Source organism: Daktulosphaira vitifoliae, unplaced genomic scaffold (genome assembly GCF_025091365.1).
Source record: "Daktulosphaira vitifoliae isolate Bord-2020 unplaced genomic scaffold, ASM2509136v1 Scaffold_3, whole genome shotgun sequence".
Classification (NCBI taxonomy): Eukaryota; Metazoa; Arthropoda; class Insecta; order Hemiptera; family Phylloxeridae; genus Daktulosphaira; species Daktulosphaira vitifoliae.
Window position 1 is genome coordinate 11,878,117 of NW_026099574.1, and position 23,666 is coordinate 11,901,782.

A 23,666-nucleotide genomic window follows, 5' to 3' on the forward strand; every position below is an offset into this window, starting at 1 on the left:
AAAAAAAAAAAAAAAAAAAATAAACACATCATAGTAAAACCAATACCTTCTCAGCTTCGCATCGAAGCTAAAATTCAACAAAATGATAATTGTATTAAAATTAATAAGAGTTGTTAGTTAGATCGGAGACACTCCGTCTACTTTCAAAACATTAATAATGCTTAAGACTTCTATTGTATCAAATGTGTAATTAGAAAAATGTGAATTAATAAATATCAAGAGTTATGAATTTGCTAAATTGAATATACAAATGTTGTTTAGTTATCGATTTTTTTTATATTTTAATATGTTCCTCTTTACGTTAGTTCTCAAATTCATTATTTGAATAAATCATCACTAGTGTATTAGTCTTTAACTATGTAATGCACTAAAAGATGGTCGTAAATGGATTATTTTGAAATGGGAATATTATCACACATTATCGGTTTAAATTTCATAAAACCCATCGCGAAATTCGGGAAAAGTTATGAAAATGCCATGCCATTTGTATAACGCATACATTATTTATACGCGTATATTTATACAAAATATGTTGGGGTCAAATCGATTTCCGAGAAATAAATAAAAGAAACCGTATTATCGTTGAAAGGCTTCCTGAATTTTTATTTTTCCCAGAATACCTTCTTGTGGTATGCTATCATAGATTCTTTACCAATGGAAATTTTCAATAGCTCTGTCAGAACTAGAATGAATTGCGATCTCTTTTCTTCTACACTTAAGTACTGAAGGACATTGTTCTAAACTGGTGACGGTTACCTTCTAAATAACATCAGAAATTCTAAGTAATAGGTATACACAATAATAAAAATAAATAAAATATAAAAGCAAAAAAATGTAATAGAAATAATTTGTTTTCAAATTCAATTACACTATAGTTATTTTAACAACTAATTTCGCTGTTTACAATTTTCAACAACTCTTACAAGGCAATTGAATATTAAATATATACATATGTATATAAAAATTAAAATACAATAATCAAAACCTTTTAAAAATATTTAAGACACGAGTTTTATCTTATCTGTAAAATAATGTATACTTAAATTTAAATTGGGAATGTTTAAACGACATTTTAATTTGCCTAAAGCTATTATGTAATTTTACAGTATTACTCTTACAAATGGATTAAATCCATTTGTAAGAAGAAAAAACTTTTTATTTTTTTCAACATCCGTTAAAACTTAATGGTATAGAGTTAAATATAAATCATTCATATAATTTAAAATAATTGAAAACAACGTAGCAATTTTTAAAAGTGCAAAGAGTAATACCTGTTTTAACAGGTAATGAATTAAGTACTAGTTATACATTTAAAAAGAAATCTAGTGATTAATTAAAATATTTTTTAAAGGCTTTATCAAATTTAACTAGAACATAATTTTAGACAGTATTTCTACTAATACAATATTATTAATAGATACTCGGCTTATATTTTCCATTTTTTCTTCTTCTTCCTTGCCTTAATCCCAACTACTTGGGATCCGCCATCCTTATCCTAAACTTCTACTTGACACGATCTCCCACATAATCTACGCTTAAATCAGCTGTTCTCATATCGCATTCAATAGCATCCCTCCATCTCTTTATTGGTCTTCCACTACCTCTTTTTCCTTCAACATTCATTTCTATAACTGTTATAACAGCTTCCCATTCTTCTCTCCTCATAACATGACCAAACAATCTAAGTCTATTTTCTGTCATCTTATCCACGATTGACGCAACACCTATACATCCTCTTATATGCTCGTTCCTTATCCTATCTTCTCGAATCACTCCACTCATCCATCTAAGCTATCTCATCTCAGCTACACTCATTCTCTGCTCTACATTCTTATCAACCGCCCAACACTCTGAATCAAACATCATAGATGGTTTCACTACAGTCTTGTAGAATTTACCTTACAACCTCATTGGAATCCTTTTATCGCACAAGACGCTAGACGCTTCTCTCCACTTCAACCACCCTCATTTAATCCTGTGTCTTACATCCTTTTACACAACTGAGCCTAAATGCTTAAAAATTTCCACCTCTCCAATAACGTCCTCGCCTATTGTTACTGATCTCCTTATTTCACCTTCCTCGTGAAATATTTTCCATTTATTAAATTAATATGTCAGGACAATTATAAAACGTCACTGTTTATTTAACAAGGCGTTCCTAGAAAAGTGATAAAGTTAGTATTTATTTTACAAAAATACAAGTTTTAGTTGATATTCGTTGTATTACATTTGTATAATTTTATACTTATATATTTCAATATAAAAAAAAAGTGTGGTTTATATTATTTATGTTAGAAAGTTAAAATTTGAGTAATGATAATTAAGAATTATACAAAATTTTAATTGTTTATCGATAAATGTTATACAGAACCTTAAAATAAAAAGATTTGCAGTAAAAATAATTGATTTATAAACAAAGAGATTTTAAGTAAAAACTACAGTTTCAATTAAATAAATATCACATTCTAATTAAAAACCCAGTACAACAATAAAACCGGCATATGGCAAGTGTATACGATTGATAAATGTAATTTAAAATATAACTGTGATTAACATCACTATCATAAAACAATTTAATGCAAATGTACAGGTTTTATAATAAAAATTTGTAACTTAATGAATATTTAAAGGTATCATTTTATCATCAAAAGTAACTTAGAGTTATATTTTTAAAAGTTAAGTTGTAACAGTTATCTTTTCACGCAAAAGATGCTATTTTGAATTCTCCCCCGTGAACAAGTNCAAGTTTTAGTTGATATTCGTTGTATTACATTTGTATAATTTTATACTTATATATTTCAATATAAAAAAAAAGTGTGGTTTATATTATTTATGTTAGAAAGTTAAAATTTGAGTAATGATAATTAAGAATTATACAAAATTTTAATTGTTTATCGATAAATGTTATACAGAACCTTAAAATAAAAAGATTGTTTACAAAAAAGATGTTTTTATATATGGTAATTTTTAGAAAATTTTCCCATTTAAGGGGATTGAAGAATATTTTTTCAAAATTTGAAGGTAATGTCTTTAATAAAAATATGGATTTGTGATCTTTTAATGTATCGATGACAAAATCAGTTCAATAGGAGCTTAGACTTTGTGATAACAATATAAAAAACATGTAACAATATAATAAATACGCTCTCTGCCTTTCATCGAAGTTAAAATATATATTTTTTAAATATTTTATGACATAATTTGAAAACCATGTTTTTCATTAGTTCATGTCTCATTCTTTTTTTATTCGTTTGGTTCTTTTTACTGAACGTATTTGATCTACAAGTTTAATATTACAGTTTTTAAAGGAACTATTGATGTGTAAAGTATTAGAAAAAAATGTATCTTAGAGTGTGTTTTTAAACTGAATATTAAACGCCAATTTTTCAAATAATCTTAAAAAATATAGCTGCATCCCAAAGGAGTAATACAAAAATAATATAATGTTTTATTTTGACTGAATAACAAAGTTCTGCATTTCATGCTTAAAAAATCATTTCTCCACAAAAAAGCAAATTGATGATATCCATGATTTTTAATGTTTATTGTTCTTGTCGACAATACAAACATGTTTGTGTAAACGAAAAAATTGTATATCTAATACTTAAAACAGACAACCCAAAATATAAGTGGTACTTGACATTTGCGCTACAGTAGACGGTTTATCACAATTATAAATAAGAGATGCTAAGTCAAGCCTCGTTTTTTAAGTATTCATGTCTTGTGACTTGAATAGATTGAAGTCGTTGAAAATATTTGAGTTTCCCATAATGACTCAAATTCATACATTATTATAAAAAAAATTTCATTGCCCCGAAATATTTATAGGTACGTTTCTTATAACTCTTGAAGGTAATAATTATAAACTCTTCTTTTTTTTTTTATGTATTTTATATAAAATAAAATAAAATATTTTATATTATCTTCTATAAAAGCTATATAATCCAAGTATTTTAGTGAAATTTTAAATGTTTTTTTTTAAGTCAGCATTGATATTTATTGTTATTTTTTAAAAATGAAATAAAATAATATTAAAATACTTTAATATCACAATAATATCAATATTAGTAAATGATTTTGCATTAAAAAATGTATAGATTGTATTAAAGTTTAAACAGTTTATTTATTTATTGTATTTTTTTTTGTTTAGATATTATAGTATAATTAAATAAAAAAGTATTATTTTGATAAATTAGAATTAATGTGTAATTTGTTAATGAGTAACATGTTTCTATAAATTCTTTACGCGGAACAAACTAAATGTCAATTAATACGAACAAATAATTGGGCTCCAAAACTTCAGAGGTACTCTCCGTTAATTTTCCCTTACTACTGATTTACTTGAATTTCCACAGTAATCCTTAAAATTCACTAATACTATTGTAAGTATAATTGAATATTTTGGTGGTTTCAACGATCAACACTTCTTATGAACGAGTTTTCAAAATAACTTGTTGGAAGTATCAAGTTGTCATCATCTATTGTGTAAGGTACTTGAGCTTGAAATTTCTTCGAGGAACATCACTAAAAGCAGTGATTTTCAATTAATAATACGAATAGTGTATGTGCCCTTTTCGTAACAATTCTTAATGTATTTTTTGTATAAATAAGGTATACGATTACCAATAATATGCTATTATTTCGTTGTAACAATAGATATTTTAATATATATCGTCAGTTTTGCTGTGTAAAAATTAATTCCCTCGTGCTTTTCGTAGCTTTCATTTTTTTCCGAAAATTTTACCTACTACTGATTAACAAAACTCATAAAACACGCATTGCGACAAAACAATGGAAATTAATTTACTTCACACGTGCCACGCAGAAAAAGGTTTTGGACACTGCCTTGACCCAACTGGTTAGTTATTTATAAAAAAAACAGTCGATTGGTTAATGGTCGATTGGCATAATAACATTAGACAGTCAACTGTGTTGAACTTTTACGATCTAATGTTTATGTATATACTAAGATGCGGCGTTTGCTGTAACGATGTTGGAGAATCGTGATCAGAATAAAAAGACATCACATAGCAATGCAAAAGCTGCAGTAATTGCGCGGAAAGTATGAAACAACCCAAAAATCTTCTAATTCAATAACATACGAGTTCTTTGAACGCTTTACCCTAAACAAGTTGTAGACGTTTATTAACAGACACTGGAGTTCCACGTATACCCGGGGCAACACATTTCCCAATTAATGCACATGGTTAACTCTAAATCGGGCGAATAATAATTGTGGTGTTATTGACTAAAGCTAGAGACGGTTGAATATTATATTTTATGATTTATAAATAACAAATTGATATACTCCACATTATAACGTTCGCTACGAATACAAACAACAAAAAAATCTATGCAAATGGAATATCATAGGATAAATCAAACCGTCGCTTACACATCTGTCAGAAAACCTATACTAAACAGTCCTGCATAAAAAGCTTTTGTGAACATATACAGTACGTCGTATTGTGTTTATGAAATGATTGTGTGTAGCTTACATAACATATAGACTAGAGACCGGAACGATAGAACGGAAAATCGCGTCACGTTGCCAGTTACTGTTTTACACGCACACAGTTTTATCGACAAATTCACTCCAAAGTATAAAAAATTTATCTGACACCTTCAAACTGGGTATTTTTTTTTTATTCGAAAATTTTCATTTTTATTTCAATTATGAAATTATCTGTTATTAATAATCTAATTGTTTTAAATGAATGCGTTTCAATTGAAATACATAAAAATTTCATTTTTTACTACGGACACAAATTAAACATACAAAATCTATACGCTTCTTTAATAAATGTCAATATATGACTCAATATATTTTTGGAATTATGTAGTAAATTTTAAATTATAGTGTATTTGATATTTTAGACCTAAAAATAAAACACGTGGTACTTTGAGTTTTATACACAAGTTTATAAAATGAAAGTTAATACAAATCAAATCACTCTGAGGTGTTGATACTACTTCATTTGTTCTATCGTTAATTGGACTAGACACTGAAAGTTATTAGTTTAACTTGTTACGGATGCAACATTTGCCTCTAAATGTGTCAATTTTGACTTAGAACGCTAATAATTATAAGTTTTATTCGTCAAAAACTACTGACTTATAAAAGAAAGTTTTATCGATAAGTTGGTATATTATAAAAACTATCTACGGTTTACAATAATTTAAAAAGTGAGCATCGTAGCTTTTATTTTACATACTATAGAATATAAAAATATATTTTTTTATGACTTAATCTCTTTAAACTCTTATAGTTAAGTTGACTCGCCGAGAGATTTATGTTTCATTTTATTATATTCGGCAATTTAATATTTTTTATTTCACAAACAAAATCTACTATTTTTATTAGAAATAAAAAAAAAACAAATTATGAATAAAATGTTATTTGATCTCTAATCAGTTAAATTATGCATCGAATGTAGTTTATATTGTATATATACGTTATGTATAATAATTTTTATTAATTTATACAATCAATAATGATTTTTAGTATTTATATAATAACAAGGTAATTTTTATTTAGGATAAGAGCGATATTAGTTTATTTTATAGATACGTTAACTTAATTTTGAAATAAATTTGTGTATTTCTTTATCAAATTGGTCAGCCTATAGCATTTAACATAAATCACTTATATTTCCAAAGTGGAATTATAAATGTTTTTATTTTGATAAGGTATAAGAAATTAAATTTAAAAATTGGTTAGCTATAGTTGAATTTAGAGATAGCTTTTAGAGTTTAAAGTAATAAATTAAACTTTGTGTGAAATTAACACTTGAACAATAATAGAATAAGTAATTTTTCTTTTGGAAAAACAATGAAACATTTAATACAAAATGTGTTTACATTAAAGACTTGTATGAATAATTCATCCTAGTGTACAGTCTGGAAGAATTATATTTAAATCCAAAAATTGAAAATATTATAGTTATTGCCAAAAATTATAAATCACGTGAATACTTTAAAAGTATCGAAAATTTAATATAAAAAATAAGTTTAAGTGAGAAAGTGAAATTTATCACGACAAAAGATACTGTAAGTATTAAAACTTAAGAATTGTTTACACTAATAATGGATGAGATTAGATAAATGGCGCCTTAGTACATTATATTGGTTGGAAATCCGATAAAAGTAAAATATGTATAATATACTATAGAAACTAAGCCAAATACTTTAAGAAAATTTAAAGAAAAATATCCTGGAGAATTTAGCTTCTAAAATTGTTATTTTTTTTACCTACTTTTGTTTGCTTTTTAAATAATGTTATTTCAATCTCCGGTATTTCTACTGCGCAGTATGCTTAATTTCAAATAAACAAAAATAATAAAAATTGTCTTTTTACCTCAATGAGGGGGACTTGAAAACTAAGGAAATTTTTTAGTATTTTTTTTTCATAAAACTTTGTATTCACATTTGTGCTAGTACTATAGCACTGTACAATTAATTTCAAATTAATCTCAGTTTCATTTTTTATAAAATAAGATGATTTCTTAACTGAGTTTGTGATATTGAATTTATTGAGTGGTTAAAAATGAAATTTTATTCGTTTAAACGTAAAAACCTTTTTCATTTTGTTTTTCGTGTAGAAAAATATAAGTGTATGGGTTGTACTTAACTTTTAACAAAAACATGTCATAGTATGAAAGTATAGTGTAATGACAATATTATGTATGATTGATGTTGTACTATTAACGCACCTGTGTATGTCATAATGCAAAAGTTATTGTATAGATGAAGTTTTCATTATTACAGCACATATTACAATACATGATATACTTGTGTTTAGAAAAATACATGGAACAAAAAAAAAAAAATCTACCAAAATAAAATCATAAATATAATTAAAAACTATCATCACTTTATATTCGAAATAATAAATTTAGACGCTTATAAAATGTTTTTTTGAAATAAAGATATTGAATTTTTTGTTATGTACCTAAAAAGTTAACACATTTTCGCAGTATAAATAAAATTTCTTAGATTGAGAAACAATAAATTATTTTATGTTACCGTAAATAATTGTTAATATAATATATACTACTTTTTAAAAAAATAATAAAAACAAAATTTTATAATTAATTTTAGTGCATTACATTTTTCTATATAACAGTAGTATATTGGAAATACTATGGAGGAAACGTACCAAAATCCCTTCTTTTATTTTGGTTTGTATGTTTTTTTTAGTGAAAAAATAATGATAAGTTGTAGAACAAGTACAACCCTAAGTGTTGTATTTTTAGGACTCTTCGAAAAGTAGTAGCTTGAAGCCTCAAATTGATTTTGCGTTGTAGAAATAATCGAAAAACTGTTCTCTCTTCTAGATTACCTTTCTTCTACATGATATACGATAATAGAAGTAAAATAGATTTAAGAAAAAAAAATGTTAATGAAAAAATGTAAAACAGTCAATACATTTATCATTTAAGGAAAGAAAAGTTATAAAAGTCCAATCTAGAAATTAATTCCCGGCTTATAAATATTAAAAATAAGTCTAGGACTTATAGTATTAATAAATAATTAACTAATTTCTGCGAATACATTTTTTTACTATTGTAAAATTAAACCTTACTATAATAAATATTTTCGGAGTAAATAAATTGTTCAAGAAAAATGTTGTTAATATAAAAAAAAAATTCGCTTTCGTCTTCTTTATTATCGTTAAACAGTTTCACAAATAGAGTGATAAATTGATATACACATATCATAATCCTTCATGCTTATAGTTCCAAAAAAATTATGTTCTTAATAAATCAAAGTCTTACATTATGCGTTAGAGATTTATAATAAGTTAAGATTTATCATAAGTAGTAATGATTTAAAATCAAGTTATTGCTACGTAAATTGAGCGTTTTAACCGAATTAACTAAATAATCGAGACAAATTACACATCAATAGTACAAACTAAACCCGTGCCACATATCCATTCAAATTATTAAAATGTTTGTAACTAAAATACTAATCTAAGTTTTTATCGACCCATCATTTTTTGTAAGAAAATGGATAAATAATAGCTATTTTGAAATCTTAAGCAAATTAAAATAATTATTTGTATTTTTTCTTATTAGAGTAATGTATTTTGTATTTCTTTGTCATCTTAATATATATTTTATTGCTCCAACTAAAAATATAATTAAAACAAGTTAAAAAGAACTTTCCTGCCTTTTGAGAAACTTCTCAAGAACATAACCGAGAATATTACCGAAATATGATTATTACAGTAATTTCATAATACTACACATATGACACAAATTATTTTGTTAATATTATTATATTTTTGTTGACCTTTCTTAAACACTCAAGTTAGTATAACAGTTGTTCAATTATTTTCTGTGTTTACATAGAATTTTCAATACTATACTATATATGTGTTTTAAAAGTCCCTTAAAATAAATACATCAGTGTTGGGGTAAACTCTAATTTAATAATGTATGAGCCTATTTTATCACATAAACTTTTACTGAAGTTCAAGTTTAAGGTTAATATCAAATTATCTTTAATTTTAGGTAATTTTTCTTAAAATAAATTTTTGTTATAAATCAAAAGTCGCTCAAATAATAGTAATAGTAATATATCAAAAACAACAATACAACAACTTTTTTAAAGTCAAACTTTAAGTTCAAATAAGGGTTCAGAGACGGTTTCATAATATTTTTGGTTAGTGTAATCATTTTTTCAACACGTACTAAAAAAAAATTCCTACAAATGAAATAATTTATTAGTTATAAGAAAAATTGTCAAAACTAAAATTATTTCGTTTTCTAGCACCGGTGGAAATTTCAGCTATTATACTGAAAATTGTCATTCAAAATTAAATTTAAAGATATATAAATTGGTTGAACTTGATGGATACGCCCTAAATTTTGCACAACTTTTTTAACATCATATAATTATGTCAGAAAAGTTAATAAAAAAATTATTTTTGTTGTGATATTTAATCACTTAATTATTAATTAATTATAATCTCAAAAATTAGATGCATGGAAAATATCTTAATCCAGATTCAGAATCAGCTTAGAAATTCTTTATGGAGTTACCTAAAAATGTAGACGGCAAAATATCTGTAATCCTGTTGTATTATTAATAAGTAAATAATAAATAGTTAAAACTACTATAGTTTATATATTTAGATATATTTAATACTTAAGATTTTTTATTATTCATGGTCGATTAAAAGCAAACCTCAATTATCTTATATCATGATGTAATGAAATTTTTTTTTGCTTTACTTGAAATTTTAATAATCTCGATAGGTTTATTGTTAAAAGTTTTGTGAAAAATATACATACAGTGTGATTCTTTTAATATTAATCACTCGATTTTTCTTAAGATAATAATTATAAGTAAATGAAAGGCAATAGAGTTAGGAAAATTGTAGATTTTCGAAAAGTGAAGAGGTTGAAAGCTTGTAAGTAAAACGAATTCTCTTTTCATTTCGGTCAACTCTGACATATATAAGAGACATTCCCAGGAATAGTGGACAGGGATAGCTAAAAATAATTACTTAGAAAAGAAATCACAAAGAGCTGAGAAACATATAACTGGTATTTTCTGTCAATTTAAAAGGGATTGTCTACTAAGAAAAATTCTTTATGTACTATTTATCTCAATTCTATGCTACATTTTTTTCTCTTTTTTATTTTTTTTTAAATGTATGGATGTCGACTTCAAACTAATTTAAAATGATAATACTTAATAAATATTTAAAACAAATTTTGAAAATTATTTTTATAAATCGAAAAGTATTTATTAAAATTGTTCTCTAAAATAAAATACTTTTAGCTTAAGAACTAGTGAACTTTATATTATCTTTTACAATTAATGATTTATNATTATTTTTATAAATCGAAAAGTATTTATTAAAATTGTTCTCTAAAATAAAATACTTTTAGCTTAAGAACTAGTGAACTTTATGTTATCTTTTACAATTAATGATTTATTTTTTTTTTATGAGTTGAACAAACGTTTAAAAGATTACAGTAAGATAATTGCAGATGTACTAGATAAGCTTACTTCTTTTAGTGCAACCGTTTGAATATTACATGGTAAAGTATCAGTGGCGTATCCAAGGGAAGCTAAAAAAGTTATCCTTGCGATTATTACAGTTGCCTAATCCGACCGCAATAATCGTGTTAAACAAACATTTAGAGTAAAAATCGCCTAAATAAAAAAATTCATTAAAATTTGTTTTTAAATTAATCCTCTCCAAAAATCTTTGATACACTACTAAGAGATTCATGTCATTTTAAGACTAATTTATTAGTGAAAAGAAACGGGTAAAATATTATAAAAAGTACTATAAATTTGTTAAACACTAATTGGATTAATGATATCAATGCCATTTTAAAAACATTTTTTGATGAGCATAATTAGTATATATCCTAAATTTTATTAAATAATATCTATTGATGCAGAGGTTTATATCAAGGTCGTGAAAAAACAGGTTTAAAAAAATATCTATTTAAAACAATAAATAAACTATTTAAAACGTCCCATAAGACCAATATAAATGTTAACATTTTTGGTGTTTTAAACTAGCAGTGTTTAAAACGTAACAACCCTTATTTGTATGAGTGAAATAATAATAGCAATTAGTTAATAGTCTGTATATTATGTTCAAATACAAAAATATCATGAAATATTATAAGAATTATTACTTTGCATGATCCTACAATTAAGATATAAGATATCAATTAATGGTTCTAAAATTTATCCGCAATAAAAATCAATAAATTATTTTATATATGATAATATAAAAATAGAAAACTTGAAACTTTAAAGAGGGCCTGTGTTAAATTGATAATTTTTTATTTATTGAACTCAAATCTTAGTAATATTAAGCTATTTATAATCGTTCGCCTATTTTGGTAGTTGGGGTAAGACATCGGATTTCAACACGAAGTATTCTGACACGTCGTAAATGCTATTCAATTCAATTTCGTCCATCTAAGCTGGCCTAAGTTGTACATCTCTTATTTGCACAAGCTTTTTGTATTCACATTGATGTATTTGATTTATTGACAAATCCATAGAAATAATATATTCGAAGAAACTATTTCACGTGCTACTCTTATGTCCTTCGAAGGGATAAGAGTACTTCAAGTACAAAGATTTAAATTTATTTTTTTTATGTACAAAATAGATAACACAGTGTGGTTTAACAAAAGAGGACTTTCTTTTATTTGTCTAATATTAAATATTAGAATGAATGTTGTGTTATCAAAACGAGAGATAAGACCAAGAGATTCTTAATTATACTACTTCATTTACTTATATTTTCACGGTTTTAAAATCCAAATATCTATACAGTTATATTGTTAAACTAAATTTCTTTTTTGTTATAAAAAGTTTATATTATAATATTCATGTATATTTTTAGTATACATATGAGTTTAATATTAAGTATAGAAATTAATTTAATATAATAAACATTATTATTTTAAGTAGTTGATTGAAAAATTCTGAGAAATATTAATAATATGGTAAAAGTATAAAAGAGAAATAAAAGTGTTATATAGTACAACGTCTGATAAATTTATTGGAACGAAAACTTTAACCTTTTTTAAACATATATCATTTAAAAAAAACATCACATCAAAATATTTAAACAAGAGTTTGAATAAAATACGATTTAATATAAAATATGAAAAATAAGTTTTTAAATGTTCATATTAAAAATGACGTTAATGTAAATGTCAAGAATAAATTTGATTTCCAAAAATAATTTCCATTACATTAATAAATATGGTTAATTATAGAAGTGATAATGATAATAGAAGTGTGCGATTGATTGTTTTATATATTTATTAATTTATACTTTTTTCTTGGGAGTACTTAATTTCAAGTAATATTTTCAAATGAATTGAAATGAGTAATGGTATTGAAAGTTTTAAGAATAATAAAGTATATACCTTAGAGCTTAGAATGTTCACGTACAAAAACTTGATGGCTTTTAAATGCAATAAATAGAAATATGTGTTAAGCACACATTATCTATTTTGGTTAAAAAATATTATGCAGAATTTGTATTGTATCATTTAATATCTAAATTATTACAATATAACGAATTTTTAAAATAATTTTTCAGTGTTCAAATAGCAAAATAATGTACGTTCAAAAATTTATTAAAAAAAAAATTATAATTTTACTTTTTATATTTATCAGCTAAAAATGATAAAAAAAAGAAAAATTTATTCAACATGTATTCCTTTACAACGGAGTATTTAAACTAATCACAACTTTATTATTATAAATGAACATATTTTGATAATTCCTATAAGAAATGTGTGATCAATAGTATAAACTCTTTTCCGGTAGTACAAAGTATGCAGAAATACCTACAACTTAAAAAGGAAATTGAAAATATCTCTCATTGTAGAAAATCAAATGCGGTGCCTTTGACGATACTAAACAATAATAGCTTTGACTTACCAAAAGAAGAATTGAACAAAGGCACTACTCATTACGTGGCGTTCAGGGTACTTCTGGTTCATCCTGTTGATACATCCGAGAGGAAATGAGGGCGATTTAAAACATTATTTATGAGAATTGCTCAAGACAGCGTTTCAAATCAAATTGCCCCACCCATCCATCAGTCTGCATTCAATTTTGATCAAATTTCTACCCTTTAACTGTTTTAAAAGGCACCATTCTTTTTTATCGTGTTTAAATAAACATGAACAAGTAGTAATAAATCTTACTGTTTAAATGAGAAGCTATTATTTATGTTAGATTCATTTAAAGACGATACACATCTTTAAATCGAGAATGTGTTGATAATGCACATTTTATGAAAACGTAGACAATGAACAGTATATATTAAAAAACCAAATGCTTGTCAAATTGAATGATTATAGGGACAATGAGAAATGTTTAAATTCAAAAAAAAAAATTTATTTGAAAAATTATTTAATTTAAATTTATTTTATGAATATAAATAAAGATTTTTTTTTTTTCATGATAACAAAATAATTATAATTACCACAAACTTGTGAGAAAATAATGTCTTAGCTTTCGTTATCTAAAATAGATGAATGTTTAACCTAACTCTTTTAATATTTATCGTATTAATATACATTCTTTTTAAAAAAATGTTTAGATATTTCGAATACTTTGTACAATTATTTATTAAAAAACTTAATTACCTTAGACACAGTTAAACTGTATCAGACATGAATAGAGAAAATTTGAACAATACAAATTTTCCCTTGGTTATGTATAAATATTTCTGGTTTATGATTTGGAATTCATTTAAAAATTATAACAAAATGTCTAATTATGAAACTTAACTGCATTTAAATTATATTCGTAGCAAGTACAATACTACAATCTCATATTTACTTAATTTTCAGTCATATAAAATTTTTCAGGGTGTGTTATGGGGCGTATGGAATAGACTAGTTGCTGATAAACTTTAGTGTAGCTGCAGTGCCTAGTCGCACTTCCCACTGTAAGTTCACCCATTCGTATGGACACACATGGACAATGTCCATGTGTGTATTTCTAGATATTCTTATATAACATTTTTTTTTCAACTAAATTCTCAAAAATATACACTCGTATTATTTTATTGAGTCATAAAAAAAGACCAATTTATTTATGTGTAAAACATTTTTTTGCATTACTTCCCCGAACGACAATATGACTGACATAGTCATATTGTGTCACCACTTATAACGGGCATTGTTATATGTTAAGTAGCGTGTAAGTGCTTATTGGGCGGGGCTCGGTAAAGTTCTGAACTAGACTAAGATATCTAGAAATATGGGTCATACTAAGTGTTGTAAAATTACCAGGCATTTACTATTGAGTAAATTGTTAATTGAAAGCTTTTTTTTTTTTTGAAAAATGTAAACTAAATAAAATAAATATCATAAGTAAATTTTACAATAACGAACTATATTTTTAAATCAGCTTAATTGGTAATAAAATCTCAGCCATGAAAATGACGAAATATTAACTTTTTGTAATAATTTGCAACATAACATATTAAAAAAAAAAAAGGAACTTTCAAAGATAATTTTAACTAGGTTTCGATAAAATACCAGAGTTGAAATATTTACCATGGAGAAAATCTTTTTTAGTTCGATTTCAGGCATCAAATGTCTGAAATAGTTTGTTATTTTTAAATGACTACATTTTAAATGACATTACATTTTCCTACAACAAGATCAGAAACATAACTTTTTGCACGTTTTTGTTTCTATTGTTCAAATATAAATAAGTCAACATTTGAGATAGCAAATCTGTTAATTATTCTCAAAATAGCAAATACAAAACAGAAAGATTTTGTATGATTTTGTCAAAAATTACACCAATATCAACAATTAAGGAGCGATTATCGTAAGCTCTTATAGTTGTCTAATTATATTTTTTATGAGGTACACAGTCGAGAAGTTAAATTTATGGCTTCGGTTTCGACTAGTCATGTTCGAAGGGCATTCAAGTTTATATACTCTTTGAAAATATTTATGCTTAAGAAAAAAATTTGCCTTATTGCTACAGGCACAAAAGTTAGAAAGAATTAGGTATTTTTATTGCAACGGTGTATATTAAAATATGGTAGCCATAAATATTCTGTACAACGATTTACAGTGGGCAAATGACTTATTAAATCATTATATTTTCGATATTGAAATGCTACTGTTAAAAAATGTTAGGTCATTTGTGGTATCTTTCAAATGAGTTAGTAGGGTTATGTTTTGACACTGTCCCGTGTCGCTTTGTGATACCCCGTGCCACATTTATCAGTCGTCACTCTACTACGCGCGTTTGGATTTTGACTAACCAACGCCGAGCATCATACACGACGGTCAGGGTCTCGCAAGTGCCGCAAGGCCAACGTCGACCCGCTGTAAATATAAGTTGAGCTCGTTACGACGCCGATATCTACTTCGGTGAGCACCGGTACTACGATACAGACACCGGTCTTTACCAACAGTTCATTTGTTTATTCCAAATCATCTGTTTTTATACACAGAATGTTCAGTAAGTAAGAAAACGGGTCAATTGTTACCAACATTGAGAACAATAGAAATACGTTTCTTTATTTACTGAACACCTTATACATCTGCACAAATGTAATAAGAGAAGGTCATCCCACCGAATAACTAACTTTTCCAACTTTCCCAATTAAATATTTAAATAAACGAGTTCGTAAATAAAGTAAAATAAATTATACAATAACAGATAATTATGATTATCATTTATCAACAATGATAAAATAAAAAAATTTACACAATGACTCACTAGAATTTATCAATAGTAAATGATCATTAAGCATGAACGTTACTCTGACTTGTTAGTCAGATTTAAATAAAGTAACTTATATATAAAAAAATAAGTTGTCCAAGAGGTATTCGCTCAGTGTAGTAACCACAGCTCTAAATTTGAAGAATATTGTTCACAGAATTCTTAACATTCGACCTATTTGTTTTATGCAGCATTTATCATTTACATAACAGAGAGTTAATTAGTAAGGATATAGAATTTTCATGAATACTTCAGTACATACTAAAGTTGTTATATCTTGTTGTTGTCAAGTGAAACTTTAAGATTTAAAATGCACATACAAACAAGAACTACTAAAAACTAAATGTAAGTTTTTAATTACAAACAAAATTGCACTAAAAAACGTGTCAATCTTTGATGATTGCCAATTAAAATAACTCAAATTATTTTTCAGGAAAATAAAAATTAATTTAATTGAATGATTCAATCCATTTTTAATTATGATCAGCTATTATCCATAAAGAAAAGATTAAACTTTAATAAACAGAATCATATTTAAAAGAATACTGATACCATAAGTCAATTTAAAAAATAGCATTCTAAATATGTTTCTTTCTTAATAACATCTCGAGAATTGCTTCATTTAAACAATTCGCTAGGAACTTGCTTTTTTTTACTCACCTTAATATACCATTATCAGTATATTGCTTTTTAAAATTCCTTAATATATAAAAATATACTGAGTGATTATTTTGTCATAAACTACTTAATTAATTGAAAAATAAGATATATATCAATAATTTTTTAGTTTCCTTTTAGTTAAATACTTGTCTCAATTTACCAATCATAACATTTATTTAATATTTATTTCTTATAAGGTATAAGGGTGTCTTATTTATTTTTCCAACACGGAACAATCATAATTAACTAGATTATCTATTTTATAAGTATTTCAAGATATTTTAACAATTTAAAGTAATGACTGAAGGCAAGGTGTGGGTGCTACTATTTTTATCAGACATCTTTTCAGCACTCCTTCCCTCGCAAAAAATATAAAAATGTAAATAATTACTAAAATATTGTTTAAAATTTGTTATTGACCAAACATTTTTCTAATTAAATTTTTTTTCCTATGGGTACTTTTTTTTTAATATGACCTCTAACCTACCCACAGGAGGATTCAAAATAGCAACTTTTGCATAATAATTTAACTTTTTCAACTTAAATTTTGAAAATGTTTCGGAAATACTCCGAACATTAAACATATGTTAAATTAAAGCTTATGTTCCGTACTAGAAGCTAAAAAAAAATTATCTCGACACCTTATCTGATATGTGCAAAATAGTACCGAAATTAAAATCTCTGTTGAAATTCTTTGTTTCATATTTTATTTTTCTGATAGTCACAACTTTTTGAAAAGTTTATGGATCAATTCACGTTTTTTTTGTAAGTAATTTAAAAAATCAATTTTATGCAACATACTTTTTTGAAATTAAAATACTGTATAAATAATAGTTACAGTGATGAGGTACCTATTTTCATAAATATGAATATATATAAATATTAATAAAATAATACATGAATATAATCTACATTAAATATAAAGTTAAACTTATTTTTATTTTTTTGCCAATGCCTACCTTCTAAGTTGAGAACAGTGATTTAGAAAATTTGATCTTGTTTAAATTGCTCATTTTATTATCTAGGAAGTGTATTGGACAATTCCCGAAATTTGAAGAAAAAACTCATCCTAATATTTACGCTAAATATTTAATTTGATTCTAAACATATCTTAAAATCATATCTGACTTTAAAAAAAGTTTAGTTATTTTGTACGTTTTCCATTGCTATGAAAAAATGTTTGGATCACAACTATTTATATATTTGCATCGATCGTTTCTTATAATGGTAATATTATATATCACTGTTATATATCATCTATAATTGTCCCAACTATGTCCCAACCACACTGTATTACCGTTTTATTGTTATGTCTTTGCACTAATTGCAAGAATTATTTATTATACAACTACTAATTATCTAATTTTTTTTTTTGCTATGATATTACTGTTGGACCAGGCGGGTGATAAATTAAATTTTTTATTTCTATAAACTGCATTGTGATTTTAAATAAGCTATAAATATTACTTAGCATTAATTATTACTGAGATCGAATTTTATTTTATTTGTTTTTAAGGTACTACACACATTTACGCATTTTTTACGACATAAATCATTGATTTTGTATAGGCAAATCCTCCTACCTCCAGTGTTTCTATTTACACAGCTTTACACTACACAGTCTAATCGATACCAAGCTCACTTAGCCGATTCGGGTATATATTATATAGTTTAATGCCTCAGGCCCCAACGGATATACTAAAATCTAGATGAACATTTTTTTTTTTTTTTTATTATAAAAAAAATTTGTCACTTTTGTTTTGAACTTTTTGAATCCTTTTTTAATAATTAAAAAAAGGCATATAATAACTAACGTAAAAAAACCCAGCACAGTGGGGTCGCGGCACAATGGGGACGTGGCATAATTGGGTCCAATATAGATGATATCTGACAGTGATTAAAATCACTATCATAAAAAACACTTCGATGCAAATCTGTAGATAATGTTTAATTTTAAAAACTAATGGATTATTCCAAAAGCTACATAATCTCCTTTTTCTTTATTTATATTTTGATTACAAGTTTTATGATTTATAAGTGTAATATATAAATAAATATACATATATATATATATATATATATATATATTTATAGTTAAAACATAAAAATGGATTTTTTTACAAAAATCGTATTTTTTTATATTAAATTTAATATTTGCTCTCACCGTGAAGTCAAAATAAAGAATGAATTTTTTTTTAATATTTAAGTACATTACATAAGTTTTAATTTTAGATATATATAAAAGTGTCAGAGTTTCCGGAACAATTTTAAAAGTTAAGTTGAAAAAGTTTTATTTTCTATGTGCATTTTTAAGTTTTGAACCCCCCCTGTATTAAGGGAAATGGTCTGATTTAAAAAAAAAGTATGTCAAATGAACGAAGTATATAAATATTATTTCTCATAAAAAATTGTATTGGTCTATACATTGTTCAAAAATGTATAGCATTATGAATTGAAAAATGTAAAACATAAAATCGAGAAATTTAACACAAAAATAGCATGCGGTAGCCATTTTTACCGTGAGGACAAAATAAAGTCCGACATTTTTTTTCCATAATTAATTATATTATATATGCTTTAATTTATGATATATATATAAAAATGTCAGTATTTTCGGAAGAATTTCAAAAGTTAAGTTGAAAAAGTTAATTTTTGTAAAAAAGTTGTCATATTTAATCCCCTTGTCGGCAGGTAAAGGATTACATTTATAAAAAAATATACATCAAATGATAGGTAAAGATATCGTTCATCTATGAAAAAAAAAATTATATCGATTTTGTTATTTTTAAAAAGTTATGGTAATTTTAAGTAAAAAAAATGTCGAAAATTAGCAATTTTTGAATTTGTAAATGTTTTGGAGATTTCCCTTATTTATGGGGAATGAGGGTAATTTCTTCGACTATATACGATTTGTGATCTATTGACGTATTGTTGAAAGAAATCGGTTCGGTGAGAGCTTAGAAAAAGTGATAACAGAGATAAAAAAAAAAAAACACTTCATAGTAAATTAATACCTTCTCAACTTCGTATCGAAGATAAAATATCATGATATAACATAGACCGAAAGTTTAAATATATATAGAATAATATAATGATTTTTTTATATACTCTTTCAAATAAATATAGAAAAATATTACTTCAAACGGTTATATTAATAGCTATGAAAATGACTCTATAATAATTAATGTTGAAACAATTAACAATTTGAAATTATTAATACAATTTTTAGTAAAGTTTATTAAATTAAAAAAAAGGTTGTAGAAACAAAATCAGGAAAAGTAATAAATATATATTTTATATGATTTTTAATAATTGTTGACATTTTGTAGTACGTGCCAAATTTATTCACAAACTAGGTTTTTTTTATGACTTAAAGTTTTTACCTTTACTATACATCATAATAATATTCGCTTACTTAAATTTTAAAGTATAGAGAAAGATATTTTTATCTTAACCCACTCAATTACTCACAGAATGAAAATAATTTCAATATTTTTTTTTTTATTCGACACCTTTAGTTATATATTATTCTTGAATTATTAGCAGTGTAATACTTTTCAAGTTCATCCCTTGTGTCTTTTAATAGTATTAAATTTGTTTTTTTAAATGGGAACACATATTTTGAATTTAATAAAATTTTATATGTTTTATAATAATAATATATGACATTAGAATTTCCAAAATAATATTATTTGTTTTTTTATGAAGTCGGTATTCATAGATACACAGCTGTTATTGTCAATTATGACTTTATTCACAGATTTGACTAACTACAGTGTGGTTGCAAGGAACATTGATGTGAGATAGCATTCAAAAATGCATTAACTGGCATTACAGAAAACATATCTGTAGATAGTCATAAATGACAATAACAGCTGCATATCTGTGATAGCGATATCATAAAAAAACAATTAGTTTCCTGTATTGACCATCCTTCTTATATTATACATGTAAATTAACTAAAAAAATTTGAAGTTTTAAAGTTTTATATTTAATAAACGATTAAAATTATGTTAAAAACTCAAATGCCATTGCCTATTAAAATTAACCCTCAATCACTTTATTAAATTCAAAATATGTGTTACTATTTTAAAAAACTAAGTTGACACTAACAAGGCATAAGGTATGAACTTAAAAAGTATTACATAGCTAATAGTTCAAGAATGATGTGTAAATAAAGCTATCAAAAAATAAAGTAAAATGTTTAAATTATTATTATTCTGTAAGTAATTGAGTGGGTTATGATAAAATATGTGTACTGTATATTGACTAATAAACAGTATACATATTATATACTAAGATGACTAATAGTTTATAATAATAATCATAACCAAAAAGTAATAAAAGTAAACTATTGACTTAAAACAATTTTTAAAACTTATATATTAGTAAAATTATAATGTTTTATTTAAATTTTTTAAAAATATTAAAACTGGAAGTTTTTAACACCTATATTAAAACATAATTAGCTCATATTAATAAAATACATATATTTCATTTTTATTTTCATGTATGATGTTGCTTTTAAAAAAAATAATAATATGTTTTTTAATATGCTCCGTTCAAGTTATTGAAGCACCAAGAATTTCTGCAAAAAGCAAAAGTAGTCATAATGCAAATAACATTCGAAATTTTTTTGAAAATGTATGCTGGCAAAATTTAAATGACGTTAATACTGTTAAATATTTAAGAAATAATCATAAAATAGAAGAAATTTTACTATCACCTATTAACCGCGATAATTATACAAGAAGAATAAGAATTGCCACTTTATTTCTTGGTTGCTCATACGCCAACGATCTACAATATATTTTTTTCATGCTGGGAAATTTATGTGCCTACTGTTACAGTATTGCTGACCCTAAAGAAATGTATGATTGTTCTATAGAAATAATAAATAATACTCTTGCAATTATTCCAATGATAAAAAAAATGAAAGGAGCTATGGATACTATCGAAAATTACCATATTCAACCATGGGTAAAAAATCTTAGTACTCGTTATATACTGAGTTTTGTTTTTGAATCTTATGGTTCTATTAAAGAATCATTAAAAAATTTGCAACCCTCACGGGACGATCCTGAAATAACAAAATCAACATTAGAGTATATTAATAAATATTTTCATAAGCATTTTAAAATTGTAGAAGTAGAAATCGATAGATTTTGTGTAATTGAACACATGAAACTACACTTATTGTGGTACAAATACCAAAAAAAAGCATCCGAATATCCAAACAAAGAATTTCATCATTATGTTAATGAAGAAGTTAGAAATAAAATATACAATACAAGTATTAATAAATTTTTCAAACTAGGTTTCTTATATAATATCCAAACTGAAATGGTTTCTATTCCATTACAATTTATTTTACCTGATGATAATAAAGGTAACATTTTGTTCTATTTGTGAAAAAAATATCGACAACTTGTCATTATTTTTAATAAATCGTAACAAATTTATAATATTTTATTTAGAAATCAATTTAAATAACCCAACCACTGACACTTCAACGAAAATCCCATTGATCAAAAAAGAAGGTATTTTTTTATTACTTATAGTAATTTGATCTGAGCGTTTCAAATATTTTAATTTTAATAATTTGTTTAGGATATACTAGTTATGCTAATTTAAATGAGGACCATTTAAAATCAATTCTGCACAATGAAGGTACATATTTATTTGTAAATTTTATCATGGTTGATTACTTAAATATTAATATTTAATTTAATACGTTAAATTAAAACATTTTTTATTTTTTGGGTTGTGTTTTCAATTTAGAACTCAGATACATATCACCTAATTTAACAACGCCAATAGATAATCAGGAAGGTAAAATAAAATTTTTTATAGTCAATTTTAATTACAACATATTTGTTGACTAACTGTTCTATCCATAACTTATTTTCAGAAAATCAAATAAATTATGAAACTGGGGAAACTTCACAACGAAATATAAATGATTTAAACGATAAACCTTTTTATACGTTTATTTGAAGTTAGTATATTATTACCTGTCTGTATTTTATAATCATCCAAACATTATTTCACTTGGCAATTTTTTTGTTCAACAAATTTATGTTATGTGTTATATATATATACAGGGTGTTCAGTAAGTCAGGAAACGGGTTTCTATTGTTCTCATTGTTTGTAACAATGAGAACAATAGAAACCCGTTTCCTGACTTACTGAACACCCTGTATATATCATGTTAAATATAAAGTAAATGTTTTAAAGGCTTTATTCAAAAAGTTCAAATATATTACATATTTTATATGCTTCTATTAAGTTATAGTGATTGTTTAAATCTTTTTGTGTTCCGAAATTATCAATTGCTTTATCCGCCATATCTAATATACGTTTAAGTGAAAAGAATTATACCTAGACAGTCAATATTTCTCAAAATAATAATATTTTGAACCTTTTACGTTACTTTTTGGATCTATCACTTATAAGAGTATCTATTTTGTTTTTTGAAATGGAAACATATTTTTAGTTTGATAAATTGATAGCGTTCAAATTTTTTATTTATATTTTTAATCGTTTGCTTGTTTTATCAATTTAAAATTACAATTTTTTGAGATTGTACACATGTATAAAATAAACGGGACTTTAAATACAGGTAGCTAATTGTAACATTTATGATTTACTACTTATAAGTTAATTATTGCCAATTATAGCTTTATCGTTATGATATTGTATAGGGATTACGTTTTTATAAAAATGGATATTTAAGGAATACG

At 24.9% G+C, this 23,666-nt stretch overlaps 1 protein-coding gene across 4 annotated transcripts in view; it reads left to right on the forward strand.

Annotated features, from left to right (window-relative positions):
* Window positions 1–23,666, forward strand: part of LOC126902415 (octopamine receptor beta-1R-like) — an 87,473-nt gene that overhangs the window by 49,956 nt on the left and 13,851 nt on the right. The window contains exons 1-5 of one of the 4 annotated variants that reach the window (XM_050679665.1): window positions 21,320–22,312; window positions 22,401–22,463; window positions 22,534–22,593; window positions 22,705–22,755; window positions 22,835–22,921. The exons of 2 other annotated variants lie outside the window; for them this stretch is intronic. In XM_050679665.1, coding sequence (XP_050535622.1) covers window positions 21,436–22,312; window positions 22,401–22,463; window positions 22,534–22,593; window positions 22,705–22,755; window positions 22,835–22,920 — 1,137 coding nt within the window. In that variant the 5' untranslated portion in view covers window positions 21,320–21,435 and the 3' untranslated portion in view covers window position 22,921. Of the gene's footprint in view, window positions 1–21,319; window positions 22,313–22,400; window positions 22,464–22,533; window positions 22,594–22,704; window positions 22,756–22,834; window positions 22,922–23,666 lie in introns of those variants that run through there. One more of the 4 variants, XM_050679664.1, reaches the window with a different exon arrangement.